Below are 17,166 nucleotides of genomic sequence, written 5' to 3'. Positions count from 1 at the left end.
GCTGATCTCCAGTATGAAAAATATTCGGTCCTCTAATAGTGCTGATCTCACGTATGAAACTTTCCTGCCCATAGTGGTGGATATACCCAGTATGAAAATGCCTTTCTGTAGAAGAGCTGATATCCAATATGTTCCTATCTCTATGGAATCGTTCCTGTCCTGTATTGGTCCAGCTCTCGCTATAGACTGTTCCTGTCCTGTATTGGTCCAGATCTTACTATAGACTGTAGTGGATTCCCTGTTCAAATGTTCTTCTATTTACTGGATATTGCTAAAGCAAAACTTACTAAACAACAGGGAGAAAACAATAGTTATCTGCTTTCAGAAGCCAGAGAGACAAATTATTCTGGAAAAAATATGGGAGCCAGTTGGAGAGCCAGAAGCTGCGGATTATTCAGAAGCAGTGACCTCAGATTGAGGATTACGATTCCATGGGGGCACTAGGCAAAGTTAAATTTGATACCTCATTTCCCCAATATCATTATTGCCTTCCTTCTACACCTAGTGCACTAAACCAGCTGAGTATACAGACCCATGTCAATCAAGTCTGCAGCCCCATGTCCAATATCTAGGGGCACTCGTATTACTTGCTGTTGGTGGTACTTTTTTTATACCTGGCCTGAGATCCAGCAGAAGCTGTACAGTCATTAACTGATGGCTAGGACTTGGAGGCTGCTGCTTGTCCTCCAGGTTCTTAAGAATTGTGAGGCATGTGTGTAGGGGACTTCATAGACTTTAATGAATTGTTCATTAGGCTAAGATATGTGTTATGTGCTGAAGCCAGTACTTCTCGCTTAATACCTGCATTGTCAGCAGCATGCTTTCTGTAGCTTCCACTGTATTGGTGATGCAGAGACAAGTGCCAGCACTTGCTAGTCGCTTGTTTGTAGATAAAGGCAGCTAGGTATCTTGCTGGAGTCATTGGGGCATTAGCAGTAGTATTTGCTTAAATGACTTAAATGGTAACTGGGCCATCTTATACCCACAAGGGTACTTGCGTAGCTAAAGGCTACTGACTATAGTGCAAAATATGAGTTGGGACCTGTAGACTTGCAGAAACACCAGCCCAGTCTTTTAAGTATATATTAGTGAGACATAATATGACATTTGACATTTTCCTTTACACACAAAGGTCCCGATTCATTAAGAAAAGTTAAGTAAAAAATTGAGTAAGTAGTCTCCTGGGCAAAAACATGTTACAATGCAAGGGGTGCAAATTAGTTTTCTGCTTTGCACATAAGTTAAATACTGTCTGTTTTTTTCATGTTTTTTTTTCTATTAAGAAGTATTCATTTGTAAGTGATTGAATAGTAAGCTATATTGTAATTTAGGGGGATATAAGTTAAATAAGATAAGTTAGTTTAAGGATAAGGTAGTTTAAGTGTATACATTGAAACACATTGTATTTGACTGTGCCTATAATTGTATAATCAGCCTTGCTGGTTTTCACCCCCTCCCTTTCCCCTCTTACGTATGTGTAATGGCTGCTAGTTAGATAGATGTGTATGCTGGGATGTTTGTAGACATCCCGCCCCCCTGTGAGACCAAAGAGAGATTAGTGGACAATGTGTGATGACTCATGAATAGAGAGATATTTGTGATTGACTTGCTAATACTGGTTGTAATCAGTTAGGGGCCTGTTGTTGAAGGTTGAATTGGTAGGAAAATTGCCATCTCCTAGCTGCTAGCATGTGCTTGTAGCAAAGCATGGTGTAAGGTTGGCCATTTTGGGTGGTGACTATGCACTTTAAGAGGAAATTTCATTATGAGTACCAGATGAGCCCGAGGAAAGGACACCTGGACACACATGGAAAGATGACCCCCACCTCAAGGAACAATGACCAGATGAATCAACCAGTGGGGCGTCAAGTTCTTGGGAGGTTATGACCCATGGACCTATGAATGTAGACCTTAATACTGTAACTATGTATCTTTGTGTTGTCACTGCTTTTTATGACTGTACACTGTATAAAATGTTCAACTCTGGCTTTGGAAACCAGAGTGTTCTGATAGAAGTTTGTTGTTGGTACCAACCACACAAGCGTATGTATGCGATACATGAGTGTAATCTATTTTGCGAATAAAACCCTTGTGCTTTGGAACCACAGTGATCGCATCGGAGAATCTATATTTTCTATGATACATATGGACATAACAAATTAGACCAGAGTAACTTTACCAGACACAAAGTGAGATTTGGGAAAATTTTTAAACTTTCATTTTGTGTGAGAGATGATTATTCTCTGGATTTTGACTTGGCAAATAACTCATAACTCTTTTAGCTGCTTGTGTACGTAAAGGCCTACAAATCCTTGCACACAATTGGGAAAGACGGAAAGGTCTTTTGGAGCCTTTTCCAGAAGCTAATGGAAAAATGAATTGGTAAATAATACAAACACAATTCTTACGAACAAATATTATTCAACAACTGTCCAGACTTAAGGGTATTTTCAACTTTCCAGTTTTATTTCACTTATCGTAGATATTATTATGTCACTATTACTCCAGAAATGCACTAATAAATATTTATTTCCTATAGTGAACATATGAGCTGATAACCAACAAACCAGACAATATGTACAATCCCCAAAATGCGATTAATCTTTTCTTGAGATACACTAGAAAAGATATCTAAATTGACTAAGCTTTATTGGTATGCATTAAAATTGTTTAATTTATCAAATGTGAGTAATTATTTCCAAACTACAGCAATATTTTTAACCTTGATAAAGCCATATGGTGAAATGCGTGTTGGTTTACTTACCATGGTGCTGCATACTACAAACCAACAGAATAACATTCACAATATGGGCTATGTGATATTACTTAGTTGACAGTTTTATTAAAAATTGGAATCCCTATGTGTATTCAATAGAAGTGGTAGTTGAATTGGGACTGAAGGACCAGATACTTATCAAGCAAGAAACACGATAAACATCCAGGACAATGTACGGCTGGTCGGTTAGGTATTAAACCGAGTGGCACTAATAGGATAGACCAGGGATCAATTACATTATACGGTCAGATAAAGAGACCTAATTTATTTGAGGGCCCGGACTGGCGCTCACCGTGACAGATCCTAATACTGATAAATACTCCTTGCGAAGACTATGATAAATCATGAATACAAACATTGAGAGCCAAAGGAATAAGGTTTCAGATATTTATAACAAGCACGTTTGGGGCGTCATCAGCAACAATACAGATTGAAATAAACTCTGAGGACTTATGATTAATCATCATGAATAAAACATGACACAATTATAATCATTATTAAAAGTGTCTGAATAAGTTCTTGTTTAGCACCCCAACAAATTATGATGTTATAATATACCCTTGCTACAAGCTTAACCTTGGTCTACTACTAAAGAGTCTGAACGAATGTCTGTTTAGTCCTGATATTACAATATATCTACTTTGTTACAAAGTAATCCTGGTCAATATGCAACAGCTATTGATATGGTATCACTGCAATATTAGAGATACTTTAACACAGTTTTACATGGATGATATATATATATATATAGAAACGCACTGATTCTCGAAGCTAACATTTGATGTTTTGAATACAAACTATCGGAGACGTAGGAGTATTCAGTTGTTATTAAGAAAGATCTTTCCACAAAGAAACTAAATAGCTAACAATTTCTTATTGCTGTATTGGTTAACACAATAAACTATGAGCATGAATCACAATCTCTAGGGGTAGTATAAAATATTCAAAATTCAACTTTACAGTTGATGTATTAATGTAAGAAAAATAAACAAATACTAGAGGCTCCTATTGGAAGTGTATTGAAACTTTCCAACAATAATCCGCATAAACAGACACCACACGGCATCTGCAAACTGATTTCTAACTTATACACTCTATGAACTTTTTTATTTCGCTGTAATTTTTAAATACTTACTCACATTTGATGAGTAGAACAATTTTAATGCATGCTAATAAAACTTTTAAATATCTATTTTAGTGCACCTCAAAACAGAAGAAACCACGAATGGTCCTGCCTCACTCCTTTCTTCCAAATTCGCTAAATACATTTATTCTAGAGAACAGGTTACTCTGTGCCCTGGTTCCACTATTAGCTAGCACCGACTAACTGAACCCCCACTTTTTCCCCCACGCTATCCCCATTCACCCCTTTTGTCCTTGTTTATATTTGAAAAAAAAATGGATCATGTGCTCTATGTTCTTTTATTATTGTGTTATTACACTAATTGTAACTGATATATGTGTCTGTTGGAAATAAAAATGTTTTTTTTTTTTTAAAAAGACAGATTAAACGCTTGTCCCTCTTAGTGTGCAACTGAGATTTCTGCATTTTTATGTACAATTAGAAATAGCAGCTTTGCTGGTTATAGCAGTGTGCTGGGGGATCTCTGTGTTTGTTCCGTTCGGGATAACCCCACCCTTTCAAGCACCCGCTTTGGGCCTATAAATTGACTGAGCAACTTCCACTTCTTTTGCTTCTAACTCTACTCCACCAATAATAGAGAAAGAATATACTCATATACTCTAATACTCATAATACTCCCTTCACTAGAATCATGTCATAAATATGTGCCCATTCATAGTAAGGGCCAGTAATATGTCAAACTGTAAAATATGCAAATAATACAAAGATAATTAAATGGAATACCTGGTAATGTGCATCAGTATTCGTACACATTAATATAACTATTAGTAGTTATGCACATATCTCAATTGATAGCAAAAGGTCACCAAGGTGCCTTTTCATAGCTATATACAATTAAATAGTAATATGCCATTAAGGTGTCCATGAGAAGTAACATGCCAGTAGTATGCCTAGCATCATCATCATCTATTTATTTATATAGCGCCACTAATTCCGCAGCGCTGTACAGAGAACTCACTCACATCAGTCCCTGCCCCATTGGGGCTTACAGTCTAAATTCCCTAACATACACACACAGACTGAGAGAGACTAAGGGCAATTTAATAGCAGCCAATTAACCTACCAGTATGTTTTTGGAGTTTGGGAGGAAACTGTAACTCCCGGAGGAAACCCATGCAGACATTTGTCTCTCTGGGTTCCAGCTCTCTTTGTAGTTCTTCTCCTGCTATAAAGGATAGAACTGAAGTCTAGCTGAACAGATCTAGTTATGTGTAAACACGTAAGTTATTTGTGAGATATTATTTAGCTCAGTAACATAAAGACTTTCTTTATTTTGCTTTGTAACATTTAACATGACATAGGACCATCTTTGTGAATGTTACAACCAGGCGCGGGCTGGGAGAGGGAAGCCCGGGGGGCAGACAGGCGGCAGACAGGGGATGCTGGGTATTTCAGTCAGTTTGTCACTAATATATGCTGACGCGTTTCTCCGTTTCTCTGCATCTAAAGGGGGAGGTTTCATCAGAGGTAATTACAGAGGCAATACAGAAGCCCTTAAATATCATTCAGCGCTCCTCTACATTTTTGTTAGTTTTTGTACATATCTGGCAGAAACAGTATCTGCTGTAGGTTTTAGTAGCGGTTGGTGAAGTATTTTAGGATATGTTACCCATTAGCACCTAATTATCTGTTTTTTGTGTATTTTTGGCGCATCTCAAAGAAGAAAAAATCAGACGTAAGCCCAACTAGAAGTAGCAGGGTCTCAAGGGAGAGTTGTGCACGGCGCACATCTGACGCAAGCATTGTAGGAGAAAAAGAGCACAATAGAGGGAGGTGTACAAGGGGAGGGGTTAGGACATTCATTTTTGTAAGCAAAATATCGCACATTTGCTTACAAAAACTAATTATCTGTAAACAATGACTTGAAAGAGTAGTATTGCTTTTTTTTTTTAACAACTGCACCTCTGAACATTTATCTTCTGGTAATTGTTGAGCACCTTCTGGCCATATATAGTACAATCGGTGTTTCCACTTTCAAATTCCAGATTTCCTGGTCTCAACCCGTTTTTTCCTTTCTTGTTCTTAAAACGTTGTGGTACATATATGAACTGATCAACTTTACAGGAAAAAGAGCAACGGGGGACTGGAAAGGCTGGTGAAAAACTGGGAAAAAATGGGGGAGAAAAACTTTACAAGTGGAAAGACTGAGTGCAATGTACGCTGTACACAATGACAGGGTTCTCAAGGAAGGTGACTTCCTCATAGCATACTGTAGAAACATGATATCTAACTAGCGATACTGTATCAAGTAAAGCTTGAATTCACCCATGACATAAATGTGAAATCTTAGCTGGCACCATACATTGGCAGCTTCCTGCCGTCGTGACATTCCAAGTATGACTCAACTTCTTCTCTGCTACAGGGAAATAACACACATATATGTAACACATATTCTGTCCAACTTCAAGTACTGGATACAAAGGTTAATTATTAAGTGCAACAGGCTAAATATGTCTAACCAATGAGACTAGTTGTTTTAAATATTTAGATATTGCTGTAATACTTACACCTTTATGTAGACATTTTAGTCAGCAAGAAACCTAACATGGATTGGATTGGGCAGCATGGTGGCCTAGCGGTTAGCACTTCTGCCTCACAGCACTGGGGTCATGAGTTCAATTCCCAACCATGGCCTTATCTGTGTGGAGTTTGTATGTTCTCCCTGCGTTTGCGTGGGTTTCCTCCGAGTGCTCTGGTTTCCTCCCACACTACAAAAACATACTGGTAGGTTAATTGGCTGCTATCAAAATTGACCCTAGTCTCTCCCTGTCTGTCTCCCTCTCTGTCTGTCTGTGTCTATGTGTGAGTGTGTGTCTACATTAGGGAATTTAGACTGTAAGCTCCAATGGGGGAGGAACTGATGCGAATGAGTTCTCTGTACAGCGCTGCGGAATTAGTGGCGCTATATAAATAAATGATGAGTGAGTGGTGAAGGAGTCTGAAAGAGAGCTTTACTTTTAATTCATTTCATGTATAAACCACTAGAAAAAAACCTGATTATATTATATTCCCACAAAAGAAAAATGACATAAAATATTCATGAAATAAGGATATACTTGTTTTAATTTGAACTTGAGTGAAAAAACCATATTGGTTCTGGTATGTAATATATTTATATTCACATGATACATTATGTAATATATTTTTATTCATGTGATACATTTCATACATTTACCACTTCTAAATGGCTTCAAAACAGCTGTAGGAGCGGGAGAACCAATGAAAAGCCTCAATGTTTGTGATTGTGGCTTCCCATTGGACACCTCCCCTCCCCCTTCCCTTCCAAAACCTTACACAACAACAATTTCAGCTGGGCCTATGAGAATAACACCAGACCTTGGGGAAATTTGGCCTCACCGAATCCCTCCACCTGGGCTTTGGGCCGGGGGGGCATAGCTATAATACTTCACTCCCTGCCTGCGATTTATAGAAAGAAAAATTTAAATCCTGATTATGATTCAAAATAAATAATAATTTTTTTTTAGGAATATTTATATGGCACAATTACAGTGCATTGTCTGTGTGTATGTACAGTGTACGTCATGTTAGTAGCTGGTTAATTATATTATTTACACAATTTTACTCAGTGCTGTACATAGATTTTCCCATGTTATTCACCAGCCCATTTAGCCTTACAATTTAAGTTTGATGCCTGATAAGAAGTGACTGGGACATGGTAGAAGTTGGCTTTAAGATTCATGTTGGGGTTTTCAGTGCGTCGATCAGTGTCATTGTCATGTAGTCAGTGCATTTATCCACTGAGCCTCTCCTTGAGATTATTTATTACCACAGTGTAAATTTGCAGTAACCCACGGCAACCATTTGTTTCTATTGTGTAACCTGTACTAGATTCATGAAAACTGATTGGTTGCTGTGGGTTAGTCTACATTTACTCATTGCTTTAAGTAATAACAATCTTCTCTCGCACACAGATACTGTAGGACATTTATAAAAGGGCAGAAACAAAAAAGCTCTTTATTTAACAATTCATTAGTCACAGTCAAAATACATATATAAAATAATTTTTTTATTGCCGTCCTACATTTTTTTCCACCTCCGTAAATGTCCCCAATATCCGGATCATTTTATTACTGTATTGCAGAGTACATTTAAATAGACAACAAAAAGAAAAAAACATTGTAAAGACAGTCCACTCCAACATAATTAACTTTAAAACAAATATGCACAAAACAAATGTTCAAAACGAAGAGGGAAGTGAGGCTACATAAATATCATTATGCCAAAACATGTATAGAAAGTACAATATTTCTATGTAGCAAATGAGAATTTTGAAGATCAAAGGAACCGTGTCTGCATTATGGATATAACCCTGAATACAGTTTATACTCCCAGCCATATTATACACAAACGTATGTAAATATTTGCACTATGCGCAACGTTATCGGGTATTTTAACTTCTGTCTACAGAACCAACATTAGCTGAATCGCTGCCAGAATCTGGCCTTGCAGATGCTTCAAAAGGAGATAGGGATTCTCAACCCGCAAACAATATATCAAGAGGAGATTAAACAAGAATAGAGAACCTGTCCCATTACCACCAGAGCAATTTACAACGGAGATGCCTAGTATAATTACAAATACAGCCGTCTGCCTGAACCGCTGACTCCTGAGTATACAGCACTTGCCTTGTGCGCTGAGAGCCATGATCTGCAATTTGTACATTGTCAGTAACAGAAAACTCTGAAGTACAAATGTATAAGGACTAATCTACGAACGATAAATGTTTTTTTCTCAGGAAATGTACAGCTGAGAGTAGCCTTCCAAGCAAATAATGATATTCCTTAGATTTCTCCGTACACTGAGACTATTGCTCAGCCAAATCATCCTTTGCTGTAAGAACACCTAAAGGCTGTTACTTATTTGTGCAAGATATTAGGATTAGAAACAACAAATACAGATAAATCTATGTCCATAATTCAGGGACTGGGCCTGATTATCCATTAGGTTGACTAGGCTGCAGCCTAGGGCGGGAGGCTTTTGAACGGGGCCCAACATTTTTTGGGGATGGAGAATTGTGACAGGGAGAGGTGTAACCTGAAATCCTCCAAAGTAGTTGTTCTCCAAAGTAAAAACCTGTGGGCGCTTGTGGATAAGTGAGTAGGCGGGACCAGAGCAACCCCCCCCCCCCTCCCCTCCTACACACTTTCACCCTCAGTAGCGCTCCTTCATGCCTCTATTTTGGGAAGTGGAGCTGAGTTTCGAAAAAATACAGAGACATAAACTTTAGGGGCAGGGTGCGGAGGTGAAGGAAGGCGGATTTTAAATTAAGGACACGTTTGTTTTAACCTACTGCGCATTTGCCTTAATCAGGTCCTGTTCAGGGGTCATGTAGGGGTTTTACATTAATTTATGGGACACACGTAGGTAACATGGCTTGCAGTGATTATCAATAAAATATTTTGAAGGGTCTGTAGTTCTGATCATCGGTGTTTCTCCAGCTCCTCCTTTGTGAAACATAGAAAACATGGATGTAATGTGTGCCAGTAACACCGATACCTAGCATAAACAAGTTGCATGTCTGAACTGTGTGTGATGGACATGCATTTGATCCAATCATCTTCTTGGACCAGTTTGACAGCAGCCTCCCATCTCCAGTCTGGGCTTTTGTTATCGTTCAGATGCTCAGATTGGTTAAATGTTGGTCTATCCCACGTGCCAACACATGGACAATCAGGACTTGATTGAGCTGAAATAATCTGTGCTGCTGTTATATTCTTATGCTCTGTCTTGTTACATATTGCTCTAGTTGTGTCCATTTTAAAACTAGTTATATAGACCTGCAGGGGACAAAGAATTGTCACACATCAGAGTCCGGCTGTTGCTTTTCAAACCCACTGTCCAGCTCTCTCCCTTTATTCTTCCCTCTGCTCCAGGCGCAGAACCCTGGGCCACAATCCTGCTATATGCAACAGAAGGTGCATGGCCCTTTAAGAGCCGCTCTGAACCTGTGGTCATGTGATCTGTCATGTGACCCGCCTTTCTCATCAGCTCAGCTATTTAAACCTGCTCTGTGCACAGACCTGTACCAGAGTATTAGGCTCTATACCTTTACTCCAGCCTTCCTGTGCATGTTGTGGCTGATTCTTGTGTATTCTGACCCGGACTGTTCCTCATATGCCTCTTCCATTTGCTGATTTGGCGCCCTGCAGCCCGTTTGTGTACCAGTCCCAGCTTGGTTGACCAGATCCTTCCAACTGCTGATGCCTGCTCATCAAAACTGGAGGCAGTGCAAAGATCTGCGACCTGAGAACCGCAGCAAAGCCCAAACCTCCTTGCGGGGGTCCCTGGCGGAAAACCGGGGGTTCGTTAGACCTCATGCCTTTGTTACATTTGATTCCAGTCAAATGCAGCTAAAAAGGAAGTGATGTAAAACAGTTCAAATTTACTTAATTAGTTTAATGATTTGAACTCAAATAAAAAAGTTTTCAATGAATAATTAGACAACAGGGGAAATATAGTGCTAATTAGTGAAAACTCATTTGACAAAAATGTCTCTTGGACATAACTAGAAGGAGCTTTTTAGAATCAGAATGCCATCAGGAAATATGAGAGGCCAGGGGCTTAAAATCAATACAACTTTTAGAAAGAGTAATGCTGGGCATACAGTGATGGGCAGTTTGGTTGTTTTCTACTAAATTACCCTGAAATTGGTTCATGTATGAAGCCAAAATGACATTAATGCGGATGGAGAAAAATCTGTTCAGTACCACAAGAAGACAAAAGGAGGTACTACAGAGAAATCCCATCTCAATGCTAATTTACCAGACTGTTTCAGTCACTAGTCAGTTGTAAACTCTTTTTAGGGAGCGACTCATTTAGACTATGAGTTTACTTAGTGGTTTTTTTTTCTGTTTACATGTTTTTCTTTGTTTTATAATATACTAGGTATTCTATGCGTACAAAAAGCACATGATTTAGAGTTGGACGCAAGTCTCTCTGAACAGTGCAAAAAGCACTTTTGACTAAAGATCCGCCTTAGTTTGCATTTTGACTGAGATGGATCTCCCCGTTGCGCCTCTCTGCGCTTAGAGAGGTGGAACGGGGAAGGTAACGGGTGAGCCTAGAAATGTAAAGCCGTGTTCAGTCTCTTTACATGCTATTCCAGGGTTTCCCAAACCCAGTCCTCAGGGCTCCCTAACAGTGCAGGTTTTCCAGATCACATGTGACATAATTAGGACCACCTGTGGATCTGTTACAATGTGTCAGTCAGTAATGAATACACCTGTGTTCCAGCAAGGAGATATGGAAAACCTGCCCTGTTAGGGAGCTCTAAGGACTGGGTTTGGGAAACCCTGTGCTATTCTAAGTTTAAAGCAACCATAGATTGGTCTCTAGGATACATATCTTTTGAGGGTCCTTTCAGCTGGTGCAAGAGACCTTGGTGTATTAAAAAAATACAAAGTAAATAATTAAATAAAAAAAAAAGGTGTGCACCCCCTTCCAAACAGCATAACCGTGCTGTTTGGGGGGAGCGCAATTTTTATTTTTACATGTATTTTTTTAATCATTTATCTGCTTTGCAGGGCCGCTGTGCGTGATACACTAGCACGCCGGCCCATAAGGCAGATAAAGAGGTGTGTTTGTGCAATTTCCACAGTATTCTAAGTTTCACAGATCTAAAGATCCGTGCCACTTGGAATACTGTGTAAATTACAGGATGCAATTTACACTTACAATTTCAGTGTAAATTGCTTCCGACTATATGAGGAGTAAATGACATTTTATGGGCGCTGGGTTCCTACCAGGTAAACACTGTGCATCTGCTCTGCGTATGACATAACAAAACTGTCTCATTGCTAATCTCCTACTACCCTTCTCAGCAGATTATTTTTTTCTTTTACCCCATTGTGTAGAAAAATAAGCCAATCTTCAGTGCTCTTCATAGCAATCATTGATGTACTTGAATCCTGCTGGACACTGGCGAAGACAGTTATGTTTAGTCATTAGTGCAGGAATTAGAGCAGGGGGAGTATTCTTTTAACAATAAATGTAGCACTACTCAGCATGAAGAATGAATTGCCACAATCTTACAAAGTCTGACCACTTTACTATAATTGCAAGTAACTGGCAGTCAACGAAAAGTACATCAGGTACCATCACGAGTTTGGAGCTTGTTAATGGAGTTTAAAACAAAGATGTTTGACTGCGTATTTTAAATCCAGGAGCCCTGGCCAGAATTGTGATTCAAGATATGTCTTCTTGTTTTTAAAAGCACTCAAGCTTTTTTTTCTTATTTTCCTATATTTTTCTAGTTGACATTTAAATATATGACTATTATAATATTCATGTTGCACGTGTTTTCCAGGAATCAAAACACATTAAATTAGTGACTTACCCTATACTTTCATTGCTGGTATTTGTCACATAATCCCCTTATCTCTTTGGCACAAGGTACTATAAGAGATTACTGGGGTGCAGTCAGGACAGAAGTAGCAAAAAATGAAGAGACCAGGCAAAGAGGACACTGTAAATGTGCTTACTCCTCAACTTTCACATATCATCTGTACGCTTGAGAGGAAAAATATTTCTTTAAACATATTTTTGGCAAGTCTGTGGAAAAAACCTTTATAATCAAACTATAAGCACATTTCTGCTATCTGGCATTCCCAGCACCAATGTATCTCCACTTCACTCCAACCTAAATGCTGCTGAAAGACTGGTCTTCCTCTCTCACCATTTCACATCTCCTGCTCCACTTTGCAAATCCCTACACTGGCTCCCTGTGTCCTCCAGAATCAAGTTAAAATTACTTAGCCCTACCTACAAAGCCCTCAACAACACCACCCCTTAATACATCTAAAATCTTATATCAAAATACTCTCCCTCCTGCCAGGGCCGGATTAACCCGAGGTCAACTGGGCTATAGCCCAGGGGCCTCAGGGCATCCAGGGGGCCCTTCAAAGTCCGCAGCAGCATTATTGATCGGTCTGGGGGCGGGGGCGCCCCCAGCCCGATCAATGCTGCTGAGCACTGTCACTGTAGTCCTCCGTCCCTGGCGCTCAGTACTCTGCTTACTGAGGAGATCTCGCGAGTGAACTTTCACGAGATCTCCTCAGTAAGGAGCTTACAGCGCGCCGGGGACGGAGGACTGGACTGACAGGTAAGCGCTTTGGGGGGGGCCCTCACGGGGGACGGGGGCGGCGGGCGACTCACAATGGGGGCCTCACGGGGGAATGGAGGCGCCCTTAGCCCAGGGGCCTCCATTCCCTTAATCCGGCCCTGCCTCCTGCCCTCTTAGATCTATCTCTGACCTGCGCCTTGTCTCGTCTCTGGTAACCACCTCTCACTCCCACCTACAAGACTTCTCCCGTGCTGCTCCCCACTTATGGAATTCCCTGCCACGCTCAATCAGACTTTCCCACAGCCTTCAAATCTTTAGATGCTCTTTAAAACCCCATCTCTTTTTTAGAGGTGACTTTGTCCTCGATAACACTATTCACACTAATACACTCTCACAACTGTCCCAATCTCCACTCTGAGCCACACTCGCTCCTCTTGTTTCAGCTGTGCCCTCTTCCACTTAGAGTATAAGCTCTCTAATGAGCAGGGTCCTCCATACCCTTTGTTTTCACGTCTGCATTTATTTTGTCTGCCTTGTATGTCCTTATTTTATGTATGTCCTGTTTTTCTTACTGTACAGCGCTGCAAAGCCCTGTGGCACCTTATAAATCAACAATAATAATAATCACCATGTAAATGCCATTATTTGATATCATGTGAAATGTAAAACATGCCTAATTAACTGGTGGACTGTTCATTTAAAAAAGGTGCAGCCTAACCATTTTATATTTAAGATGTTGTGTAAAAATGAAATCTAATTGAACTTTGCAATTTCATCATAAAAGATTGCATCATTTTATAGCCTGTTCTACACCTTCCTTTCAGGATGTTGTATGAGGAGACTCCTGCCGCTTTTCTAAAATCTACTCTCAACATATTATGAAAAGAGGCATCCCCTCAAAAAATAATCCACATATACGTTTAACCTGTTTTCTCTATAGACATGTAAAATGTTTTTGTAACCAAAAAAGTATTTTTTATTTTTTTTATGTTATTTTTTCTATTAAGTAGTTTTATCACACACAAAAAAATAACATAATCTTATCTCTTTTTTTTAGTTATACCAAGCTAAAACTCCAAGTCAATACAGAGGGACGAATTCCTGTTAAAAAGTAAGTCGTTCGTTATTTTGTTAATCAGGTGCATTAAATATGGTTGCTGTATGGTGTATGAAATGCTCAAAGCAGGGGCGCACGCAGGGGTGGTTTCTGGTTCTCCAGGAACCCCCCCTCCCCTCCGTGAATGAACAGGAGCTAAACATTGCCCCTACACAGCAGCACTGTACTGTACAGCAGCCGCGGCGCTGCCAATGAAGCGTCCGCGGCGGTGCTGTATTGTACTACAATACAGTACTGCCGCGGACGCTTCTTTGACAGCGCAGCGGTTGCTGTACAATTCAGCATCGCCAAAATGGAGCTGCTGTGCATGTGCGGCAGCTCTATATATATATATATATATATATATATATATATATATATATTTCCCCCCTTAAAAATCCCGTGTTTGCCCCTGCAAATATATCAAATTCAAATAGTGTTTTAATTTTGTTCCTCTCTTTTGGGCGATTTGTTGCTTTTTACTCAGACATGGCCATAATATTTAAATGCAATAATTACTCTTTGTTAAGGGGTCAGCCGTGCTACATCTGTAAAATGAACACATACTTCCATTTTAATTATATTGTAATGTGATTATTACTAGTCCATCCAAACATCTGGATGGCTGATAAAATGCAGACAAACCTGTCAGGAAATAGTGTAAATAGATGTACAGTAGAGGTGACCTCGCCTGAGTGGAAAGTGTGTGTTGCAGATAAACAGAAATAAAGCAGAGAATAAGCAGCTCATAAATTGTCTCCCATAAACAGCACATTACAGCTTTCAGGCTATAGCAAAGATTATTTGTTCTAATTATAGATCTATTAAGCTTTAACTGAACCGCAAAGTGAGAATCCTGAAAATGCAAGAAATGTACAGTGTTTGCTAAACAATATGCTTGAAGGAACTTGTATTGCGACCCTCAGTGTTAACCCTGTGGATGGCAATATGACTGTTTGTGTTCCTATCCAGAAATAGAAAGTAAGAAAATTATTTTATTAAACATGTTTGTTCAGCAAAAAGCAAAGTACCCTGAGTGCTCCAACAGGGCGTTTGTTCAGCAGACTGTAGCCCTTTTGATCTCACAGGTGGGAAAACACATTAGGGGCATTTATAAATAACTGATCTACAAATAACTTCTTGGGAAAAGTAGTGTTGCCCATAGCAACAGATAGGACATCTGCTTCCTTCTTATAAACTGTACTAGAAAAGTCATATTTAGGGGTAGATTCAATTCCCTGCGTTGTTCTTTAGAACAACACGGTGTACGCATTATTACCATCACTACGGTAATAGCTGAGCATTATTACCATTACTACGGTAATAGCTGAGCATTATTGCCATTACTACGGTAATAGCTGAGCATTATTACCATTACTACGGTAATAGCTGAGCATTATTACCATTACTATGGTAATAACTGAGCATTATTACCATTACTACGGTAATAGCTGAGCATTATTACCATTACTACAGAAATAGCTGAGCATTATTACCATTACTACGGTAATAGCTGAGCATTATTACCATTACTATGGTAATAGCTGAGCATTATTACCATTACTGTGGTAATGTTAACACAGATTTTTGCAAAAATCAGCTTTGAAATTGCCGTAGTATTGGTAATAATGCTCAGCTATTACCGTAGTAATGTTAATAATGCTCAGCTATTACCGTAGTAATGGTAATAATGCTCAGCTATTACCGTAGTAATGGTAATAATGCTCAGCTATTACCGTAGTAATGGTAAAAGTGAGCAGCCTTCTAAAGAACAAAGCAGGGAGTTTAATCTGCCCTTTAGAATCTGATTGGTTGCACTTCTTTATCTAGTACCTGTGAAAGAGTTTTTATAAAGTTTACTAGTTAGCATATTTTTAAGTTATATAAACTAGTAGCAAATAAAAGTTCTAATGAGAAAATAACTTAATCTATCCCCAGATGCGCTGTTTTATCAAACATTCTAAAAAGGAAAAACAGAGGTGTTGCCTATAGCAACCAGTTACATTCTAGCTATCATTTTCTAGAATGTCCTAGATAAATGATAACTAGAATCATATTGGTTGCTATGGGCAACACCTCCACTTTTCATTTTTATAAGTGTTGATAAATCTACCACCTGGACTTGTATTGTGATTTTGATGCAGTTTTGGCAGCCTGATAAATCAGCACATATAGGTCTTATTATTATTATTCAATTCCCCTTGATGAGCCACTTGGCATCCCAGCGATGTCCAGCTGCACTCATTTCTGGATACTACGGTACCCGATATCACAGATTTTCCTGGTTACCTCTATGGAGTGCGAGGAAAAGTGTGTGTTGTTACATCGGGGTGGGGAGCTTTCACGACCATTCCAGAGACTCCCCCATAGACTGCAAAGTGTGTGAACATAGCTTATGGGGAGAATTCGAGCACCCTTCATGCGTAGCAGGCTGCCTCCGGAACAGTTGTGATTTCCACCCAATGTATCTCCCCAAATGAATTCCCCCAATGTATCTCCCAAACTCAAATCTAGTCCACTTTTTCCCTAGCTTATCCTACTGTTATGCTATTCTCTCTGAAAATACGTCACTGATTCCATTATCCTTTTGTTGAAAAAATAAATAGCATAAAATAAAATTAGTAAAAAAAAGTTACCAAGTAACCATAAATCAATCTCATTTTAGAAATACACCGCACCCAGAAATGAAAAAGCACTGTGTCCATTACATTTTCTTAAAAAGTCATTTTAATTTTAGATTTCTTTCAGTTATTGTAAGCAAAGCTGAAAGCCATAAAATAATATTACTGCTATTGTGTGGTTACCAGATTCACAAAAATACTTCTGGGGACACATAAGTCTATAGTTTGCCCACATCTCGTTTTGAAGGTGCTCCCCAGTATGGGTGAACACACAGCAAAGTATGCACTTTAAAAATAACAACTGAACTTTGATCTGGTTAAATCAATGCAATGCTTGAAGCCCAGAACTGAGATTTAAAGTTTGTGTGGTACAGCAAACAATATACCTGTGGTATGGCAAAAATGATCTACTTATTGAAGCATATAGAATTATATATACAGTATACT

The 17,166-nt window shown here is 39.1% G+C and overlaps 1 protein-coding gene across 1 annotated transcript in view; it reads left to right on the top strand.

The window, feature by feature from the left end:
* PLCB1 (phospholipase C beta 1) overlaps window positions 1–17,166 on the top strand; it is a 532,247-nt gene that overhangs the window by 302,179 nt on the left and 212,902 nt on the right. The window contains exon 6 of the mRNA XM_075203998.1: window positions 14,060–14,113. Within this exon, the coding sequence (XP_075060099.1) occupies window positions 14,060–14,113 (54 nt within the window). The remainder of the gene's footprint in view (window positions 1–14,059; window positions 14,114–17,166) is intronic.

Source organism: Mixophyes fleayi, chromosome 3, assembly GCF_038048845.1.
Source record: "Mixophyes fleayi isolate aMixFle1 chromosome 3, aMixFle1.hap1, whole genome shotgun sequence".
NCBI lineage: Eukaryota > Metazoa > Chordata > Amphibia > Anura > Limnodynastidae > Mixophyes > Mixophyes fleayi.
The sequence above is the reverse complement of the archived record's forward strand: the minus strand, read 5'-3'. Positions and strand labels throughout refer to the sequence as shown.